At 40.6% G+C, this 21,918-nt stretch overlaps 2 protein-coding genes across 3 annotated transcripts in view; both read left to right on the top strand.

The window, feature by feature from the left end:
- nlgn3a (neuroligin 3a) overlaps positions 1-5,975 on the top strand; it is a 171,574-nt gene extending 165,599 nt beyond the window's left edge. The window contains exon 8 of one of the 2 annotated variants that reach the window (XM_079556764.1): positions 3,541-5,975. In XM_079556764.1, coding sequence (XP_079412890.1) covers positions 3,541-4,393 — 853 coding nt within the window. In that variant the 3' untranslated portion in view covers positions 4,394-5,975. The remainder of the gene's footprint in view (positions 1-3,540) is intronic. The other variant, XM_079556765.1, reaches the window with a different exon arrangement.
- pofut4 (protein O-fucosyltransferase 4) overlaps positions 1-21,918 on the top strand; it is a 327,876-nt gene that overhangs the window by 281,387 nt on the left and 24,571 nt on the right. The gene's annotated exons all lie outside the window — the stretch shown is intronic.

Raw genomic sequence — 21,918 nt, 5'->3', positions numbered from 1 at the left:
TATTCCGCTACAAAGTCATCATAGTCCGCCTGTCGATATTCATTGGGGATCATTACGGTTCTAATAAAAGAGGTTATTTACGGGCCGCTCCGCTGACACCGGCGCTGGTCCAGAGATTGAGCCGCAGCGATCTCAATTTGCTTTAACTCTCTGTCCCCCTGCCTCGCTCACCCCCTCCCCTCTCCCTGGTTCTCTCTCACCTCTCCCAGAAGCACTGACCTGAAAAAGAAAAATTGACAGCGGAAGAAAGAACAGAAGAGAGGAGGGAGAAAAAAGTCTCTGTTTACAGATATTTTGCTGCAATGCCAAGATTCACTGTTGTCCCTGTAATCTTATAACTCCCAAAATATAGTGGGAAAGTATGAAGAATTGCAGTTTTATCACTTCTTATCAATTTTGCATTTTAAGAAAAGGTCACTAACTGTTTTGGGTTTAGTTCAGTGCAGTATTTGGATTATGAGCTTTTAAAGAACTAACATGTGTTTATTTAATTTGTGCCTCTGTACTGCTCATGTACAAAAGATCTTCAGCTCGAGTGGAAATGACAACGGAGAGAAGATCCAGTCCATGCGCGCTTTGTCGTTTATACTCAATTCTTTTTTACCCAGTCTGTGTATTTGTTCATAGGCTTCATTTGAGCCGGTCAGTAACATTTGCACAACGCTGTGTTTTAACTTGCAATTCTTTTTACACACCCTTTTTTCTATTTTATCTCCAGATAGATGGTGCATGCAGAGATCAATCAGTGCTTTCAAGGCCACAGACTGCCATCTATCAGTATCCTACAAAGAAAGCAATTTCGTCAGTGCTGCATAGTGAAAGGCTCAAACTCCTTGCGTTTTACGGCAACAGTGACTTGGTGTACTTGTAGGGAGGGGAACATGTTCATTTGTTCAATAAATCTCTCCAGTGTAATTGAAATGGCTCCCTCTCTCATGTGGAAAAGTGGAATGGTGACCTCTGTAGACCTAAAAGGGTACTGCGCCCTGCCGCCTTCTCTCACTCTCCTTCACCTCAACACACTGCTTTTGTTTCTGCATGGCAAACGCTCACACACTGTAGCTCCGCCTTGTCCCATCTTGATTAATACGGTCCACTTTGCATGAGTACGCTGGATGCCAAGCCACACTGCGCGGTCTTCCCTGAGCAATTAGCACAAGAGGGCACCACCAGCGTTGGATTATCAACAACAAGATGCCTCCTGACGTGCGCCCTACAGCCTGCTGACTTATTCATATGTGTTTACTTCTAAAGCCGCTATGCCCTGGATTTTGGCGGGTTGGTGTTAGGTGGGCTGCATCGGAGCTAAATTAAGAACAACATCTGGGGAGAGAGACAGGGAGAGGGACAGGCCGGCACTTTATGCCCACCGGGAGGCAACTGCAAACGGGAGAGGACATGCAAGAGAATATCATTGGTTTTTGAGATGAAGATCTGCAGTTTGTTACAAGAAGACGAGTTACTTTAGGGAACAATGGCATGGGGAGAAAAAACATAACATGGTAATTATGTGGTAAATTTAATCAGTACAACGACTGTAAATGACCAAAAAGGGTGCATTCTTGGTAATGAAACAGAAACAGGGCTGGTTACTAATATGTTATTACTGTGATCTATCAGGCAAAGTGCGACTGGCAAATGTACTTTCCACTCTGGAGTATACAGTATCTGAATGAATTATTAAATATAGCGCAGTGTTCGCTGCAGTGGTGGGTTTACGTTTAGTGTTGTGGCTCGCATTGAAGGTCAATATTATCTGCTGCCTCTTTTAATTTCTTCTTTTCTTTTTTTTTTTATCAAGCAACACAACGATTTAAAAAAATAAAAATACTACTGTATCATCACTTCACTGGCACCATTTGAATCCTGTCCCCGTGTGAACAATTTTTAAAAATGTGTCACCTTGAAACACTTCCACAAAACACTTTGGTGATTTAGATCTGCTCAATTTATTCATTTATTTGTCTCTGCTGTCTCCATGTATTCTTTATTTCTCATGGGCTACTGGGTTTAGCGCATGTCTCTCTCCGACCATCCCCACAGCTGACATTCTAACGCACTTTAAGTCCATAAAACATTTAACATCTATCATTCACTATATGTATGTGAATTATAGATGTATGATTATGTTGATTTCATTACTTCTGTGTTCTCTAAACAATTTTTGTATTGAAATCTTTAGGAAGGTCAAGTTGTTGAATTCTTGCCTCAACCAGTTCATACTGTGCCACTGTTCAACACATGTCATTCCCTCTTCCTGTATAGAGGCCATATAGTCTGGTGCCCACCATGTTAACTGAGAGAATAAATGTTTATGGACAGTGTACCTACTGAGACACAATAATAATCAAAGCTGTTTCACGACAATATAGCTATAGCCCTTTACTTAAAGAAGAAATAAGTAACTTGTTTACCTTAAAGGGGGGGTATTATGCAAAATCGACTTTTTCAAGTTTTACATCATGTTATTATGTCATTCCCTCATTAAAAACATGCCTGAAGTGTTGCCTTGGCACATTCACGTATTTTTGAGTAATCTGTAAAAACTCTGATGGCGGCCATTTTAGGGATAGGTTTGCCTGAGTCCTCCTAGGAACGGCCCCACCTCCTGGAGACGCCTCCGAGCTTTCGTCACCAGCCGAGTAACCGACCACAGCTCCTCAGCAGAACCCCCTCCCCACTGATGCCACAGACAGCGTGTGGAGGGGGCGTGTCGGAAAGGGTCAGAGGTTAAAGAGACAGAGGCCTATTTCAAGACATTCCCTACAGCCATTTTGAGAGAGCAATTTTATACAAGGCAGTTATTCTAATTTACTGCATTTACAGACCAACAGAAGGTTTGGTCATCATTGTAGTGTGATATAGACTGGTGCTATGTGACTGAAAAAAGCATTATACCCCCTCTTTAATAAATCCTTTTCGTAGTCCCTCTGGGGGTAGTACAAGTGTTAATGGGATGATTGGGGGGTCTTTCGTCTCCCCCTGGTGTCTCTGGCCAGAAAACCACAATTGCAACTTTCCCTGCACCGACCTGGAGGCGCAATACACACTAATAGAATCACAAAGCAAAGGCAAACCTAACTATATGTATATACAGCCAAGTTTGAAAGAAAAAAAATGATCTTCATTGTGTAATTGGATGTACAATATCCCACTCTCTCATTGTCTTTTCTGTCAGCGTAGTATTTACTGTCACAGACAATTAATGAGTAAAAAACCGCAACAGGCTACGAGTTACTTAGTACTGCTTTAACAACACACTGATAGCTTGTTAATAAGATGGCAATTAGTTATATGGAAACAGTACACGTAGCTGATTAATTTTAATGGTAATCATAACCCTTACCCTTGTTGTAAAGCTTAAGTAGTGTTTCTTAGACTTGTTTTGGTAATTATATGGGAACGAGATTGCAAAATGCATTACCCCCATTATCACTACACTTACCATGCTATTTCCATCATATTAACATGTTATTTCTGTGCTGTAAAACGGACCTAATAAAACAACGCTGACTCTCTCTTCCTTCTGCATCTTTGCAGTGATCCAAACAAGCCGGTTCCCCAGGACACCAAGTTCATCCACACCAAGGCCAACCGCTTCGAGGAGGTGGCCTGGTCCAAGTACAACCCCCAGGATCAGCTGTACCTGCACATCGGCCTCAAGCCCCGCGTGCGCGACCACTACCGGGCGACCAAAGTGGCCTTCTGGAAACACCTCGTGCCCCATTTGTACAACCTCCACGACATGTTCCACTACACCTCCACTACCACCAAAGTGCCCCCACCCGAGACCACCCAAAACACGATCTCGACCAAACGGCCCAATGGCAAAAACTGGCCGTTCAACACCAAGCGCCCTCCGATGTCCCCGGCTTATAACAGTGAGGACAGCAGCTTAGGAGACGATGAGGAGACTGGACCTCTTGTGGTGGAGAATCCGCGGGACTACTCCACCGAACTTAGCGTGACTATCGCCGTGGGGGCGTCCCTCCTGTTTCTAAACGTCCTGGCATTCGCGGCCCTCTATTACCGCAAGGACAAGCGCCGCCAGGACTCCGGACACGGTCAGCCCAGTCCGCCGCGGCAGACGACCTCCAACGACATCGGCCACCATGCGCCCGAGGAGGAGATCATGTCTTTGCAGATGAACCAGACCCATCATGAGTGCGACGCAGGCAATGCCAATGAGGGGTCGATCCGGCTGGCCGCGCTGCCTGACTACACGCTGACCCTGAGGCGCTCTCCGGACGACATACCCCTCATGACGCCCAACACCATCACTATGATCCCCAACTCTCTGGTGGGCATGCCCAACCTGCACCCATACAACACCTTCACTACGGGCTTCAACTCCACTGGCCTGCCCCACTCGCACTCCACCACTCGGGTATAGCTTTAAGAAAGGCCTACCAACAAGAATGGACCAGAGGATTGTGTTTTATAAATATCACAGGGAAGGCGGGGATGGGGGAGAATGGGGACGGGCAGAAGTCGGATTAAAAACTGATTTCTCTAGACTTTTACAAGGAGAGTCGATGAGAGCTCTCTGTGGATGTCAAGTTGTGCAGAGCTGCCAAAATCAAACTGCTTTTCTCTTTCACCGGATTTGAGGGGAGGAGAAAGACTGGATCGGGGCGGAGGACTTTAAGCAGTGTTCTTTTCTAAAATAATCATTTTAAAAAAGCCTTTTTAAGCAGACAGAGCAAATATCAATAGTTTGTTATGAATCTGTATTCATAGCAAAAGAAAAAGAGAAGTGCTTTTTATTTCCCAGCCCTTCCTCCCCCTCCAGTGGGAGACACACCCAGAACAATGGCCTCGGTGTCAACATTCGCAAAGTGTTTTTTAATTGCTTTTGTTTATGTTTTTCTTTCAATGCCTTACAAAGTGTGTTCTTTTATCTGTCTTTCTTTCTAATTCCTGAGACAATTCCACTGGAGAGTTACACGATCGAGACTCCGACAAGACTGGACAAGGACGGACGTTTTCATTTGGGTAACGTTTATTCTGTTGTGAAGCGCACGACAGCCCTTATTTTTACACTGAAACGGTTTGTCTGAACTGCTGTTGCCAGGGAAACCAGATGGCAAATAATACTATGTTACTGTGATTGTTTTGTTAAGAAAAAAAAGTGCATCTTTGTTAGCCAATTTCTCTGTTAAGCTATCCGATCTTATCTCCACTGAGTGCACTACACATGCTGCTCCGAGCACCCATGTGTCTGTGTTCCTGAGAAAACCAGTGGCCAAGAAACATGAGACGCAGCGGTGAAAGAGAGAGTGCAAGTGTGAAAGTGAAAGTGCGTGTGTGTGTGCGTGTGCGCGTGTGCGTGTGCGTGTGCGTGTGCGTGTGTGTGTGCGTGTGTGTGTGAGCCACCTGTTCTTTGATTTTATTATTATGTTAAGGTTGTACAATGTGGTTGATGGGGGGCTGGGAGGGACTTTCTCATGTTGTTGATTTGGGATCACAATAGTGTTTCTGCCGCGTCTCTGGGTGTCCGTGTTTGCAAAATAGCACCTTTGTTATTTTCAAAAGTTATATATGTCTAATTTTGCTTAAAGATAATGAAATAAATCAATTATTTTAAATGTAAGAAAAAAAAAATAGCTAAAGATTCAATCGAACTAACAGACATGATTCCATTGACTTTGTACAAGCAGACAGTGGCCTGTTTGCACTGAATAACTCCATCAGTGCACACCTGTATTTCTTTTAAATATATATACATATAAATATGGGCATACATACATATATGTATAGGGCTTCTATAGAGATATCACTAACTGAAAATATCTGCTCAGACACAAGTGTTTTTTTTTCCTGTATGGTAGTTTTACAAAACATCTCCAAGACCCCTCCAGTAGTCTTTGTATAAGCTCTATATGTATATTTATGTATAAAATATTTAATATTTATTTATGTATACCAGATGCATACATGCTGATTGTGCCATGTGCCAAATTAAAACTGTAAAAATGAAGAATATAAAGTTTCACTAAACTTTTGTCTTCTGAATCAAAGTTCTTTCTCTGACATGTTTTATTTTTCTATTCGTTTTGTTGCCATGAGTTTGTCTCCCTGCAGGAGCGCCAATACCTCCCTCTCCACTCCTGGCCTCTTTGCTTGTTTCATTTTCTGTCTCGCACTGAAACCTCTGAGAAAAAAAAAAAAAACAGGCTAACAGCTTGGGGCCTATCTGCGTGCACAACTCTGGAGTTTACTGTAATTCATGCAAAGTAGCTCGGCAGCAGCAGTGGGAGACCGGAGACATTGTCCTGATGCATTCACATTGAATCCCATTACGTGTTATCCTGCTGCAGAAAACTGGAGTTATTGATTCTGCAACAAAAGCTGACAAATTTCATCAAGTGTCATGGCACTGTCTTTGTTAAACCAATACAATGGGAAAGGATCCGAAAAGGGACACCGATTTAGACAGCAGTTATACCTCAGGACTTCATGTAACAGCCAGATAAATATCCTTATCAAGCAATAGGGCACATTTAAATTCTCAAAATTGCTTCATAGTTTGTGTTTTGACTGGACTAGCTGTTGTGAGTAAAGCAGCCTTCTTGCACAAAACCCACTGTCCCCGTCTGTCCCCGTCTCTGTCATGTAAGAAAGCAACACGTCCTGGTCATACATTTAAATATTTCTTATATTTCTATAGCGCCACCTGATCAAAACGTAACAGGATTGGACGTTGGTTTTGACTGAAAATCTACCTGTCTGTTCATTGGCATGTGCCACCGCTCAACAAAAGACTTTATTCGTATTATAATGGAGAAATTCATTTTGTTTCAGTCACAAACACAGCCTTGAGGAAGTGCCTTGGCTTAGCGCCAGAGGAGAGTATCCAACTCAAATAAGAATAATACAAATGCAAAAATAATGCCTTGAAATGTTTTAACTTAAGTAGAAGTGAAATGTAGTAACCCAAGAAAGACAAGACTTGGACAAAATGCTACTTGAGTATTGAGCATTTTGAGCGTTTTACTCTTAAGTGCATGCATTTGACTAAGTATTACACATCTCTCTAGGATAACAGGACTAAACCAAGACGAAACTAAAGCTAAACCAGACTTACAATAGGATGTTTGGATCAGAGTTCTGATCCAAACATCCTATTGTTTTGTTCTTCTATTACGATTTAGCCTTCTGTCCTGAATCTGCTCTCTATAAAACACACACACAATCGTGTACGTCTATCTTAGTGTATAGACATAATGTATTACCCAGACCCTAACCCTAATCTAAACCCAATTCTAACCCTAACCCTAAAACCATATCTTGACCCTCAAACAGTCCTTCAAATAAGTGAGGACCACCCAAAATGTCTTAAGTACAAGAATACACACACACACTTATGTTTATAATGCTATCTTAGTGAGGACACTCATAGTCATAATGTATTACCCAGACCCTAACCCTAACCTTAATCCAATTCTAACCCTAACCCTAAAACCACACCTGGACCCTAACAGTCCTTCAAATAAGTGAGGACCCCCCAAAATGTCCTCACTTTCCAAAAATATCCTCACTCTGTTGGTTAAAAACTCAAACTGGTCCTCACAATGTCGTAATTACAAGAACACACACACAGGCTGAAAGGTTATTCTAGGCAAACTGCTCAACAACTTGTCTATATGAGTCATTATGTTTCTCTGGCTGTCCTATTTGGGTCTCACCTCCTAATCAGACACCATTTTCATCTGAGCCGCAGCCAGAAAGGAAGAAAAGAGGAAAGAAAGAGAAACTGCACTGTCTCTTTTTTTTCTTTCTTTTTTTTGCCCCCCTTTTACCTGGAGATGCCTCATGCATACAGAAAAATTTAATAATGTCTCTGTGTTTATTTAAAGGAGCTGACTGTGAAGTAGTTTCAGAGGCATTAATACTGCAGCAGCCCCACCTCACAGCCGGACACAGAGGAGGCGGCCAGCAGCGACAGACAGAGGAATAAGAAATCTTCCACTTATCCTTAGCTCCAAAGCCCTTCTTTTAAGCTGTATGCAAAATCTTCTAAAGTTGTTATTTGTTGTTATTTCAATACAAATCATGATGTTGTTTATCTATACTTCACAATGTCAGCATTATCACAATCTTTAATGAATTTGTTTGTCTTATTAGTTAAGCCTCTTCTCACCTCTGGGTTATGCACCAAATCGTGGAGATACTTACTCCAGCCACAAGGGGGCAGTGAATGAACAAATATTTTGTTTTGGTGTTTTCAAGACAGGATAAGTTTGTGGACCTTTGTACTTAATCAAAATGATGTAGTCTTTTTGTAAAATAGGAAGAAAGGAATGCACGGGTTGTGTATATGTAGTTCATTATTAACACAAAAAAAAGGGTGGTAAAACCAAACTGATGGTGTGCAATTCTTCACGATTTAATTTTGATTCCTCATTGCCGACTGCTTTCCAAAGTTGCAGGGCCTCCAATTTATTATTAAGCCATTACTGATTTCAAAAACTTGCCCACTATCTTGAGAGAATAGTCTATTCACCTTATTTCTATGTCCCATGAGCCCTTTGTGGGAATTATGGGTGGGATTTCCGCCACGTTTTCTATGTGGCAACACCAAACTTATGACTTAAAATGTCATCGTTGGAGGGTTTTCTGAGTCATGGGCGTAACATTTCAGGATTGCCAAGTTGTCTCAAACCCATGTGGAGAGCTTCTCAATGTGCGATCTTTCACACAGCCTTTACTCCGATGTGGGTACTTTACAGTGGACAGTGGACTGTCAGCACTTTTTATTTTGTGTTGATTGTTCAAATATTTCCAGGTAACAAATGAGCCACAGTGTTTGTGGAGCTTAATTACATGTGTCACATTTACGCGTTCGGTGATGTCTGTTGTTTAATTAATTTACACAATAACGTTCAGAAAAGTGCTCTTTCCATCACATAGCGGCACGGTGGTGCAGCGGTTAGCGCTCATGCCTCACAGCTCTGGAAGCTCCTTACGCCGGCTGCCTGTTGCTCTTACCAACTGCAGAGAACAAATTTCCCTACGGGGATTAAAAAAGTATACCTTAGTTTGATTAAGTCAAGTCTGTTCCTTAGTCTCAGAGTGCAGCCGTGCAGAGAGGGACCATAGTGGTGAGGGGCCACAATAGTGAGGGTGAAGTAAAATTATTACTTACTTATTAAGATACTGACTTTTACTTACAAAAATGAATAATTAAATCACATTGATATGTTTAAGCAAGCCAAAGAAATTTTAAATGCTCTATATGAGAGGACAAACCCGGCTTGTATCCATAGTAACGCCTCACGCTGCTTGGGTCACTGTGTAAGCTGGTCAGCATCTCTGTGGGCTCGGGCTCCCCTTGTGTGAGTGTGTCACATTTGACATGGTCAAAATCGCCCCAAAATTGACAGTGTAAGCCTGTAGCTTTTGTCCTCAGTGCATGTTCCAAACATTGCATGTTCTAGAACATGGGTCACCAACCTTATTTCAGCTGAGGGCTACTTTAAGAGCATTAAGTTGTTCAAGGGCTACCAGTTAAAAACAAATCCTAAAGACTTAAACGTACACTGTTCACTTATAGGATATTGACCCCATATTATATTAAAATAGCTTTATTTTAAACTCAAGAACAAGAACCGAAATAACTGTAATTTTAAGAATTAGATTCAAGAAAATGAAGTGTTTTACACTTTAGAAAAAGTCCCAAAGGCTACTGGACATGCCCCAAAGGGCCCCTGGGTGCCCGCGGCCCCCTGTTCTAGAGCCACAAATTTGACTTTCTTTTCTTACTTTAGAACAACTGTGTTCCTGAGCTAAAATACACAGAGGCTGATCTTTTAGAAAATGATGTTTAAATAAACTGCTATGGAAACTGCTGGAAATCAATGGCTCAGCGCAACTTCCAGTATATCACAGAAAGTTGTACCCATAATCGTTTCAGTGGCCCCAGGAATAAGGTGGATATAGAAGGTTTAAAAAGTGGTCAAATTCAATCAATTATTAAAAGGTTATAAAGCCCTGAGCCAAAGGGGTCAACATGGGGAGATAAATGTTTTAGATGAAACCACTGGTGGAATATCAAATTGTGAAAATTGAGCTTTGTTTACAGTTGTTTGAAAGTGACATGATTCTGGTTTTGGCTGCGGTGTTCTTGTGGGGTTTGTAAGTGCCTCGACAGCAGTGAAGACAAACCCAGTCCAGGAAATGGATGTGCCAAATTACACAGAGCCACCCGCTGGGAGAGCCACGGAGGTGTGTGTGTCTGTGTGACTGCTGCGAGCAACTTATTACCTATTCTACTCCAGTCTGTCGCCCATATTTGCTTCTCACTACAATGCAGTTCCAAAACGGATCTCGAGAACTGATTGAATGCTGCTTTTTAAGTGAATTTTGGTCCAAGGAAAGAGTTTGAAGTTGTAAGTGCAGTTTTTTTCTGGAATATACACTCAGTACTACACAGTATTTAATTGCTGCACAATCAAAATGACAATTTCAAAGGTTGCAAAGATTGTTATTCAGGCAGTGATATTACGCAAACCTTTCAACAACAAAATGCCACGTCTTCATTGTGTCTATTGTACAAAACCTGATTCTTGCATTCGTGTAGCGGCAGTTTATATTTTGGTCTTCTCTAAGCAAAGGCTCCTGGACCAAATCAGAATAACTAAAATTATGATTTTATTTTCTTCTAAAACTGTGACGCCTTTTTTCATTCATATTTTAACAGGTAAAAACAACTGTCATGTGTATGTTATATGTAATTATGATTTTATTTGACCACTGTTTAAAGGAACAGGCCACCGTTTTTTCATACTGAGATATGTTCTTACCTTAGCTTAGACCAGTTCTTTAGGACCTGGTCTTCACGTGTGCCTTCAATCACGTAAACACAGCACAGACGGCGTTAGCATTTAGCCTCTCCTCCTCTCCACTATAGCTCCAAACAAGGTCAAGATAGAAGCTACCAAGCTCTTCCACGTTTCCCCTATTTAAATATGGTTACGTGAAGTGTTACACAAAGTATCATTACACAAAATTAAACAATGTGGATTTTTCTAAGCGGATAAAAAGGGGAACTATATTGTAAGGTGTAATAATACCTAGGAGTAGTTTGGCATCCGCACAGTAAAGTGAAGATATTACTGTGCGGATGCTGAACTACTCTTTCATTATTACGCCTTACAATATAGTTCCCCCTTTTACCCGCTTAGAAAATCCACCAGACCAGACAGGCACTAAAGAACTCGTCCAAGCTAAGGTAAGAACATATCTCAGTATGTAAAAACGGTGGCCTATTCCTTTAAACAGGAAAGTCACACTATGCTTTACTGTGGCGGAAATTTGAGTGCTGGAAAAGATCAGGTGAAACTATGTGAACAGAACAGCCTTTCCTCGAGAAAATGAGTGCACCAGATAAACTGAATATATTCTGACTCAAACTTGATAACAAATAAGGCTTTAATGAGTTCTATTTTAGAAACAGACTGATTACCTCAGTCTGACCTATAGCTAAAAGAAAAGATACTCGAGAGATGGAGCCCGTTTCGCTTTTTAATCCGGGCTACAAAGCATTTCAGCCTGACAAACACCTTTGAGCAGACTAACACTTCTCTCACCAACATAAAGAAATAAAACGTCATACATAACTGCTGTCATTCATAACCCCCGGCAAGTGTAAAACTCAATGTGGTCCTTGGGTAAAAAAACACTAACTGACCGGGGGGGGAAAAGTCACCAACTGGGTTTAAGCGTCATGATCTAGTTCTATGTGGAAGAACAGATATTTGGATATAGCCAAAGCACACACCTGAGATAGAAGTCGTCTCAAAGATAAGGCGTTTATTGCCATTGTTCCTAGTTACAAAGAAGTATAACCAGCTGATGACTTCAGAGAGAGGGAGAGAGAGAGAGAAGCGAAGTCCCGAACTCCGTTGACAGTTCCTTTTGATCCTAGTCTTGCACTCCTCTGCACAGAGAGGATGACTGCCTATCAATGAATCAGTTGTTTTGTACATCATCTGTACTTCACGTTATGTTCAGAATGATTATGGTGTTGACCGTTGTTTATCAGCTAACCTCACTGACATGGTCTTCATGTTCTGCAGCGAGCAGAGCATGAGTCAGGAGCTTGTTCAGATGTAGTTCAACCCGGACAGGCCAAAGAATTAAATCCGATGACATAATAATAATCCCAAATGACCATCGTTGGATTTCTTCACCCCTGATTCATCGGGAAAGAGTTGTTCGAGGAGATATCATTTTAACTCATGGATTGGCCACCGCAGAGTCCAGATCTTAACCCCATTGAGAACCCTTGGGATGTGCTGGAGAAGGTTTTTTTCTTAGCGAAATATGAATGCGACACTTCATCTTTTGACATTGCAGAAGCTTTTTGACACAATGCTGTAATGCTGTAATCCAAGCTCAAAGTTTTCATTTTGAGTCTATATACGCTATGTCGTACTGTATCTAACTATAAGACAAGACCAGGTCCTTTTTGCAGCATTATCCACTTAAGAGTTTGCCCATTACTGAACCAGAGTAAAAGTTGATGCACTCTCTGGTAATTTTATGCCTTTTTGATTTTTATGATAAAGTCTTGTCTGTGATTTCTGCAGCTCTGCGTATTTCACAGCCAAATTTCAATCTTCACCACTGTTAAATACCATAATCCGTTCCACTTGTTTATCTCTAATCTTTTGAGGTATAATTTTCTTGAGTCTTGCTCATCTGACTGTGAAGTAAATGTATATTACTTATAGCAGAGCAAGCGCTTACTGAACCAAAGCCCCGGGCATTTCAATTCAAATAACCAGTTTTGTGCTAAAGGGAAAGTCGTATTGCCTTTTGTCCAAACATCAATTTGCTGTTTGTCAGGAAGCATCAAACGTTTTTCCACCTTAACTTAGCCTACAATCAAAAAAGAAATGGCCGGTGGAAACTCAAATCTACCGTGTTATCTGACTGTACAGATAACTCAAGATGCGCTGTAGCTGCTTTGTCCGGAGGATGTGTTTTTAATGGTACTGGGAAAGGTAATCAAAATATAGCATCTATATTTTCTCTATCTCATTGTCTTTCTCATGAATATAGAACACGGCATCCATTTTCAGAGGCCACAAGACACAGGCGTTTTAAGATAAGATTGTTTTGTATATTTTTCAGCTCCGACACAGCACGATCTGGGGGTAATCTCAAGTGTGGCAACTGAGCGCTGCTTTCAACTGTTACTATTAAGTGTAAGTCATGTTTTTTCTTTCGGATTTTTAACCGAAGTCAATATGATATTACTTGATTTTTCTGACAAAAGCTGTGATTAGACTTGTAATGTAAATTAAGATTCATTTCTTAGTGCATGTTGGTATTGCATTATTTTAAGCTGTGATCGTGAAGTATTAATAATCTTCTTTAAATCAGGATTAGAGTAGGCCATGAATAAGCATATTATTCATGGCCTAATAGTATGTTAATAGATACAAGTGTAATAAGCAGCTTATTAATATCTATACCCACATATTATTATTATATAATATATATATTATATTATTATACAATAGTATGTTAATCTATCTAATCTAATTACAAACTGCTAAATTATACAGCATTAACCAGGTTAATACATAATATATCCAATGGAGAGGGTTTGTTTTGTTGTTTTTAGAGCATATTGTATCAGTTGTTCTCAATTAGTGGGTCAGGGCCCAAAAGTGGGTCGCAGACTGGGCCACTTCACAAGGCCTTTCCCAGGGAACATTGATTTCAGTATTGATCTGTGGAAAAGTACATCATTACTTCAGGTTTATAGGTTTATTCAAGCCATAAATAAACAAAAGTCTTTTAGTTAAGTATTTTAACAGATTCAAACTTGAAATGGTGTCCTTGTTTAGATCATAGCTGTTGTCATTGTACGGAAATGCTGCACCAGTTGAGAATCACTGTTCTATTAATCCTACTCTAGTTTATAGGAAGTACTTTTGCTTGTTGTTACAACTACTGCTGTTGGGAGTGGACTTTATATACAGTACTTACACAATTTGCCCAAGGTCAACTGTTTATTCTTTTTCATCTCCTAACAGTGTTTCCTGTTGTTAAAAGGACTGCAGCAGGTTGGGGATTTTTAGGGAGCTTCTGAGTCAGAACTATAGTTCATCTCTGGTCTAAAGTGTCCCGTCCATTGTATAATGATCAGGACAGTGTAAGACAAATGGTGAAGAGGTAGCACTAAGGCTGCCCAGGCACAGCTTCCCAGCGAGGGGGGATTTAAAAAGTGAGGATACAAGCACAGTGTAAACCTTTGTAGAGAAATGCCATTCTGTATCCGGTCCAGTAACAGCAACAGTCCACAACAGTTTAAATGTGAAGGCTGGAGCTCTAACTCCTGCATTAAAGGTAATGTTTATAAGATGTGCTCTTTGTGGTTTTAACTATACTACATATAGTCACAAAGCACTTTACATGAGACAATTGGACATTCACTCCATACTCGGTGGTGGTAAACTACCTTTGCAGCTTCAGTTTCCCCTGGGGGACACCGACAGAAGCGATGTCGCGACTGCACACATCTGCGCCAACGGTCCCTCTGACCACCACCAAACATTCACTCACACACATCATTCATCCTGGCCTATTATACATGTTTTTTGTTAATTAGAAAGCATTTGTTTCAATTGCATGACCCTGCAGGCTAGTTTTCTTGTGCTTTTCTAGCATTCTTGTGAAGTGAACCAGAAAAGTGACCCTGCAAGTTATGAAATGTGTGTGAATTGGGATACTACAAATATGTTAGGAAGATTAAGGATGAGTTTGTACCCCCACCGACATTTCAATTTAGTGGCTCCCTCTTTCATTGTTTGAAATGGGAAAAAATCAGGCATAGGCCCTTTAAGGATACAAGTAGATCAGAGGTGGGCAATGTTTTTTTTAATTAAACATTAACTACTTACATCAAAATGTTAAGAAATCTTTTTTTTGTTTTGAAAATTGATTATTACTTGAAATATGGAACAAAAATAGGTCATGTTTACTCGATATTTCTTTAAAAAAAATCACATACTCACATTTTAGTGCATTTTTGAACAGCCACATATTAGAGACACTTCATGACTCTCCTCTTTTGCACCATAGAAATCCCAGAGCATTTTGTTTTCAGTTTCAACTTTATTAACAGCAGCAATGATTCTTATTAGCCCAAAATGTCACAAGCACCCTTTTGCTTCTCACCCTTCATCTCCTTGCCCCTTTTCGTTTCTTCCTTATATTCAAACCATTTTTGCAAAGTTGTCTTCTGAGACCAGGGCACGGTGCTATCTCTGGCTGTTGCATCATGTGGACTTCACCATGAGATGGCAGTCCGCTAATGCCTCTGTGTGATGTGGGTTACCGGTGGCAGGGGCGAGGTTGCATCAGTGGACTTTTGGTCTCTTTGCTCTCTCCCTGCCTCAGACTCCCAAAGGAACGGCCCCAAAGTGTCTTATCACTTAGATCACATTACAATGACGTCCAAAGACACCAATTTGATCTTTTAGAGCTAATCCAGACAACCAGGCTTCTGACGGCCCTTCCACATCAAATACACAGCGAGCCTGACCTGACTCCGCGCTATCAGAGCAGGCAACATAAAGCAACGTTTCTTTCCCTTGATGTACTGAAAGCTCAAGCCTATTTTGTGCACCACGAGGCAGTCATTTATCCCCAATGACTAAATGTTACTTTTGTGCACTGAACCCACAAAAATGCATTTCCCATTTCAAGAGACAAAAAGGAGTTAATTTGCAAGGTGTTATTCACCCAAATATTGGAGCTAGATATTGCATTCCCAACGGCTGTTGAGCGGAGCGTATACGCCTGACTTCCTATGCTCATAAACAATTTTCTTTAAAGCTGTAGCTTGGCTGAAGTGATGCAACAATACTGTTTGTTTTCAGAACAGTGGAGCAGCCGTGTACCTGACATCACCCTGGTGAATGCAAACCTTAAGAGTAGTTAGCTTTGTTTATGCTAATAATAATAATCATAATGATGATAATGATATGATAATGATAATGATAATGATATGATAATGATAATGATAATGATAATGATAATGATAAGGATAAGGATAATGATACAACTTGGATGAGTTCTCAAAAAAACATTACAGTAACACTTTATTTTACACTACCCTTGATACATTGTATCTAGCTAAATTTAGTACAATGTAATGTGCTCTGTAACAATGTGTAATAACTTGTACCTGTGGGTTAGATACACAATGGAATAATATGTATTTGTAGTTTGAACATAATGTATTAAGGCAGCCATTCCCAAAGTCCGGGACATCGCGGACTCCTTATTGATCAGAAAATCTCTTGGGGCCCCCCAAATCATAATAGTTTACTCCATTCAAAGGAATTTTTTATAATTTTACAGCTAAAATGACATAAAAAGTAATGACAGTAGGCAAAATACTGGTTTAAACTGGTGCATTTGTCCAGACAAATGCATTTTTCCTATCAAAATGCACTTTTCTCATAGTACTTGTTTTGTAGACAAGCTTTGTGGGCCCCCCTGTAGTGCCTCTGAGGCCCCCCAGGGGGCCCCGGACCCCACTTTGAGATATTCTATTGTGTATCTAACCCATAGCTACAAGTTATGACACATTGTTGCAGAGCTCAATACATTGTACTAATTTTAGTTAGGTACAATGTATCAAGGAAGTGTAAAATAAAGTGATACCCAAATGCATTATATGTTACATAACTGCAAATTCTGCAGTTAATAATGCACCATAACGTCCTCTGCAAACAACACAATGTATCTTCTCAAAGATGCCGTGAGTAAAAAAAAAATCCATCTACAGATTAGACCTTTTCAAACATGTTGTAAAATGCATGTAAACCTTGCATTACTTTATAATCAGATCCAAATTATGGGGGTTACAGTATCTTTCTTTTTACATGAATGATGGAGGGTAAGGCTGCACATGGCAAAATACTGTTCTGCCCTCTGCTTTGAGTATTTGCTGAATGTCTCTCCCCTTCTCCACCCATCCTTTCATCCTGTGCTGTCCTGTAAAATAAAACACATGGGACAAAAAATGATATTTCTGACTCTGGTCCTTTCTTCTTATTTTCAATTAATCTTATGTTTTGCCTGTGTGGGTACATATTTGGTCTTTGATATATTTTATAGAACAGAGGTGTTTTTACCCAGTTGTTACAAATATGGAACAAAGTACTGGAGAAAAATCTAAGAAATATACATTTTAACAGTGAAATAATTATGCCGGTCTCTGTAAAACTAGTCTAGACATGATGTAATTCCGGGACACTCTCCATATTTTTGAGCTGTTTTACTCAGTGTACCCGGTGAGAACATGTTTTGTGACAGATACACACTTGTAAAGACTTGTCTCCGGATGACAGCTCAGTTCACAACGGTAACAGCACTTTTACTGCCAGCTCTGTAGCACATGCCATTTGCCAAAACTCACTGTCACTTCCACTCACACACGCACATCAGATCCACTGCTGTTTTCTCTGCGCTCAATACAGAGATGTGCTCCTTCAATCATCCAATGCAACTAAGTAAACAAGTGCTTCTGTTTAGCTTTTTTACTGCACCAGTCTTAGTTAAATAGGATTATGATGCCTTTTATGTTTGCGTTTGTTTACATGCCATGACATTTTGAAGGAGAAAAACACACACACTAAAAAAGAAAATAGATCTTCAATATACCCACACGACAGACCTCAACATCTACATACTGCAGCTATATGTTGCTATTTTTCATTATGAATCGAGCAAGAATTCTGTGATTAGAGGCTCCAACAATGCTATCAATACTGACCTCTGGCAATAGAATTTTACTGCAAATGAATAAAGGTACAGAATTGCCAAATAAAGGCGCAAAATTGGGACTTGGTTGGGTAAATATTAGTGCTGTCAATGGATGAATTTTTTTAATCGTTTTCTATGCTGAAAACATTCAGTATAGACAACAATAACAAAAACATGAATTCAATTCAAACGATTAAAACTGCATTAACATAAAATTTCAAAACAAGAGCATTCACATGATGGATAGTTGGATACTTCTGCAGAAGAGTTTTATATTGTTCAAGGGTCAGAAGACTGTCCACACACAGTTCAATATAGTGCAAAGCAGCAAAAGCTTTCTTACCCCATTCTGTCTTAACACGGTGTGACTCATGAGTCAAAATGTCCTGAGACCTCAACTGGTAAGCATTTGACCTGACATTTATTAAATTTAACAAATAATCAGGCAGGACACCAAGAAGAGTTTTGTATATAAACGGCAGACAGGGCTGGTCCCTCCTTGCTCCTAGAGATTGGCATCTCACTTTCGCATAGATCTATATCTACTATATATAGTAGATAGATTAGGGTTACTACCGAACCCCACCAAAACAGGGTACCCTAACCCTGTTTTTGTGGGGTTCGGTAGTTTGTTTTTTTCTGCAGAGAGTCCATAATGGTGCTGAAGAAAGCAGCTTTTAAAGAGCTAGCGTATGAGCTAAAGACATTAGAGACCTACAAAAGTCTTCTTCTGAAACACTGAAGAGGCATCAAGAGCCCCCACACCTGCCACCTGCAGCACAGCAAAAAGAGACAAACAAGTCTCGGTCGGTCGGTCGGTCGGTCGGTCGGTCGCTCGCTCACTCACTCACTCACTCACTCACTCACCATCGCCATAAAGAAACGATGCATCAGTCATGGGTAAAGATTTGTACTGAATAGGGTTCTGTCTAGACACAAGCCATTGTAGAACAGGTTTTATTGTTGGCGAGCTCAGCCAGGACAGAAACCTAACAAATGTTTATAAGGTTCTTCTAGAGAAACACTGTAGGTATGTTGAATTACAGAAATAAATGAACTTTTGAACAAAATTTAAATTTTTCAAGTTTCGTATATGTATAACAAAAGTTTGTTTAAATTTAAATTTCAACGGAGTGGAAATTTACTTCTGTCTTCCTCAAAGGCGTCTTCAGACGTGCACAATGCGTCTCTTATCAGCCGTTGTTCTCAGGCGTGGCCACTGTTGTGGATTTTCTTACTTAATAAAGCTTAGAGATATGTTGTCTAGTCAAAAGGTGAGGTTTAATACATGTATATACAAAGCAGTGCATCAGAGTTCTGAGGGGCAAACTCTCTGATCCAGCTATATGGCATAGGTCACAACAGCACAGCAGGAAAGACCATGGCGGTTTGGTGTGTTTATGCAGATGAGTAGCAGACGTCTGCGATGCTAATACAATCAGGGCATGGTTTTAGAGGAAGACAGGAAGGCTTTTGTCTCAGGACAGGTCTTTGGCCTTTTGTCTTAAGTGTGAAAAGTCAGGGAGGCAGGATGCCGGCACTCTCCAACAGATTGTGGCCCAGACGATAGGTTAGTTTGTGTATTTGCTGCGACTAGTTTTGGTGAATAATAACTCTGAATAAAACAGCCAGAACACCACACTGGCATGTTTATAGCTTTCTAGCCTTTCCACCAAGAACCTTATAAACATTTGTTGACACAAGAAGACAAAATGAATGTAATAGAGGCAGGACAGAAACCTCCAGTGGAGCAGAAGGTTAAAAGGCCACAAAGTATTTGCTTTGGCAAACCCACAGCCCAAGCAAAGCTGTCTCAGGAGTAAAAATGCTGGGGGAAGTTCTGTACATCTCTTACTGCATACTTTGTCTTTTAATTATGATACAATATTTCCTTTCTCTGTAGTCTGTTCATTGCTATTGACATGGTGTCCCACGTCACACTACCTCTGGGGAGTGACTTTTTTTTCAGATGCCCTGCCACTGGCAGCGTGATGCTTCAGTGATACGGTGGGGGGAAAAGTATTCGGCCAAAATCCAAGAGAAAGTCCATGGGGAACTGACCAAATACTTTTTTTCTGCACTGTAACTGGATGTTAGTATCTCAGTCTTCAGTTTTATCAGCAGAGGATCCCGGTGATTCACAAGCTTTTTGTCTCGTGTACCCCTTGAGTCTTTACTCAAAGTACTAACTTTCCTTTGAAATGAATATTGAAATTCAACAAGTTTCTTTTTTTAATCTGAAATAATTTCAATAATTTCAAGTACAACAAGAAGCTCCAAAGAGGACTGGACGTTCTTCTGCCCTGTCTGCAGAAGGACTCCCATCAGCCCTGGGTCTAATATGAACCCTTCGGCCCGGGTCATGTTTTTAAGAGCAGGCTCAACACCCACCTTTTTAATTCAGCTTTTAGCTGATATCTTTTCATTTAAGTCCTACTTATTAATTTATTGAGTTATTTTTTTTAAATAATTATTTATCATTGTAATTATTATCTTTGACTCTTACAACTACAGTGTAAGAATAGATTCACAAAGCAGCTCTGTGATTTGTTATTTGTCCTCTGGTTCTGGTAATAAATTTAGTGAACTTGAAAGAGGAAAGCAGAAGTGCAGAAATCCCCCCTCGTCAGCGCCGATGTAACGGCTGATTTGAATCAGGAGGCGGGCGAGTTTCATGAGACACATTCTTTAACCATGAAAATGTCTCAGGGAGGAATTAGTGCGTGGTTTCCTGTGCCATACAATGAGCTCTGCGGAGCCATGCAGCAAAACAGGAAATGACACAGAGCACAGATGAAGCAAGACAATTATACAAGAGAATACAAACATGCCGCGCTACTGCAGCACTGTTTCAAATCAATTAAAAATCCTACAGTGTTTCCAGTGCTTCGGGGTGAAATCAATCTGGGTTCATGTGAAGCTACTTTCCTTGCACTGGTGCGAAAAGTCGAATCCATGTTATAGTAAATAAATGTAATTTATATATTAATAGGCTTTTTGTATCTATTGAAAAGTACAAGCCTTTTCCCTTTATTCGAACAGCTGAGGACATGAAAGATTATGGCTTGTCCAAGTTCTAATGCCTTTTTGTATTGGCATCAGATATAGTATTATGTCAATGTCAACTTTATCTATAAAGCACAAACAGCTACATCTGCCCAAAGTGCAGTACAGGGGCGACGATAGGGGCGCAGTTGGTAGAGCGGGTCGTGATGAAGGTACAAAAGCAAAACATTATAAAGTGCAATGAATGAGTAAAAACAGTTACCAATGCAATACTAATTAACTATATGCAACATGAAATAATAATAGTTAAGACCTGCTCAGCTTGTGTTATAAGTTCAAAAGTGGCCACACCGCCTTTGCTGTGCCCAATCCCATCAGACCTTGGAAGCCAAGCAGGGAAGGGCCTGGCAGGACTTGGATGGGAGACCGTTTGGGAACACCGGGAAGCCTAGCGAATGGAGTGAGTGAGTGAGTGAGTGAGTGAGTGAGTGAGTGAGTGAGTGAGTGAGTGAGTGAGTGAGTGAGTGAGTGAGTGAGCGAGCGAGCGAGTGAGTGAGTGAGTGAGTGAGTGAGTGAGTGAGTGAGTGAGTGAGTGAGTGAGTGGTTGGTGGTGGTCAGAGGGGCCGATGGCACAGACTGGTTGCCTCGCTTCCGTCAGTCTACCCCAGGGCAGCTGTGGCTACAATAGTAGCTTACCACCACCGAGTATGGACACTCTTTGAGTGTCCAGAAAAGCGCTATATAAAAACAATGCATAATTATTATTATTATTATTATATAAATTAATAATAATAATAATAACAATTAAGCAAAAATTCAAACAGAAGTTTCCTGTTCAGTTTCAGTTTCATTTTAGATCTGGAATATGAAAGAAGACCCTGCTAAGTTCTCCCGTACCCCAGGTTGGAAAACACTAACACAGCAGTTATGAGCTCACGTTTCAGCTGCAGGTGACGGACGGGGGTTTGATCGAGCCCACTGTACCAAGAATTAGAATAATCTAAGCGGCACGTAATAAAGGCATGACACGCTCCAGGTCGGCCTTTGTCAAATATTACAAAGCTGTCAAACAACCCCAAGGTTCTTAGCCGACTCATACATACTGACTCATGGCAATGG

This window comes from Gobius niger (assembly GCF_951799975.1).
Source record: "Gobius niger genome assembly, chromosome: 5".
NCBI classification, from domain to species: domain Eukaryota; kingdom Metazoa; phylum Chordata; class Actinopteri; order Gobiiformes; family Gobiidae; genus Gobius; species Gobius niger.
The sequence above is the reverse complement of the archived record's forward strand: the minus strand, read 5'-3'. Positions and strand labels throughout refer to the sequence as shown.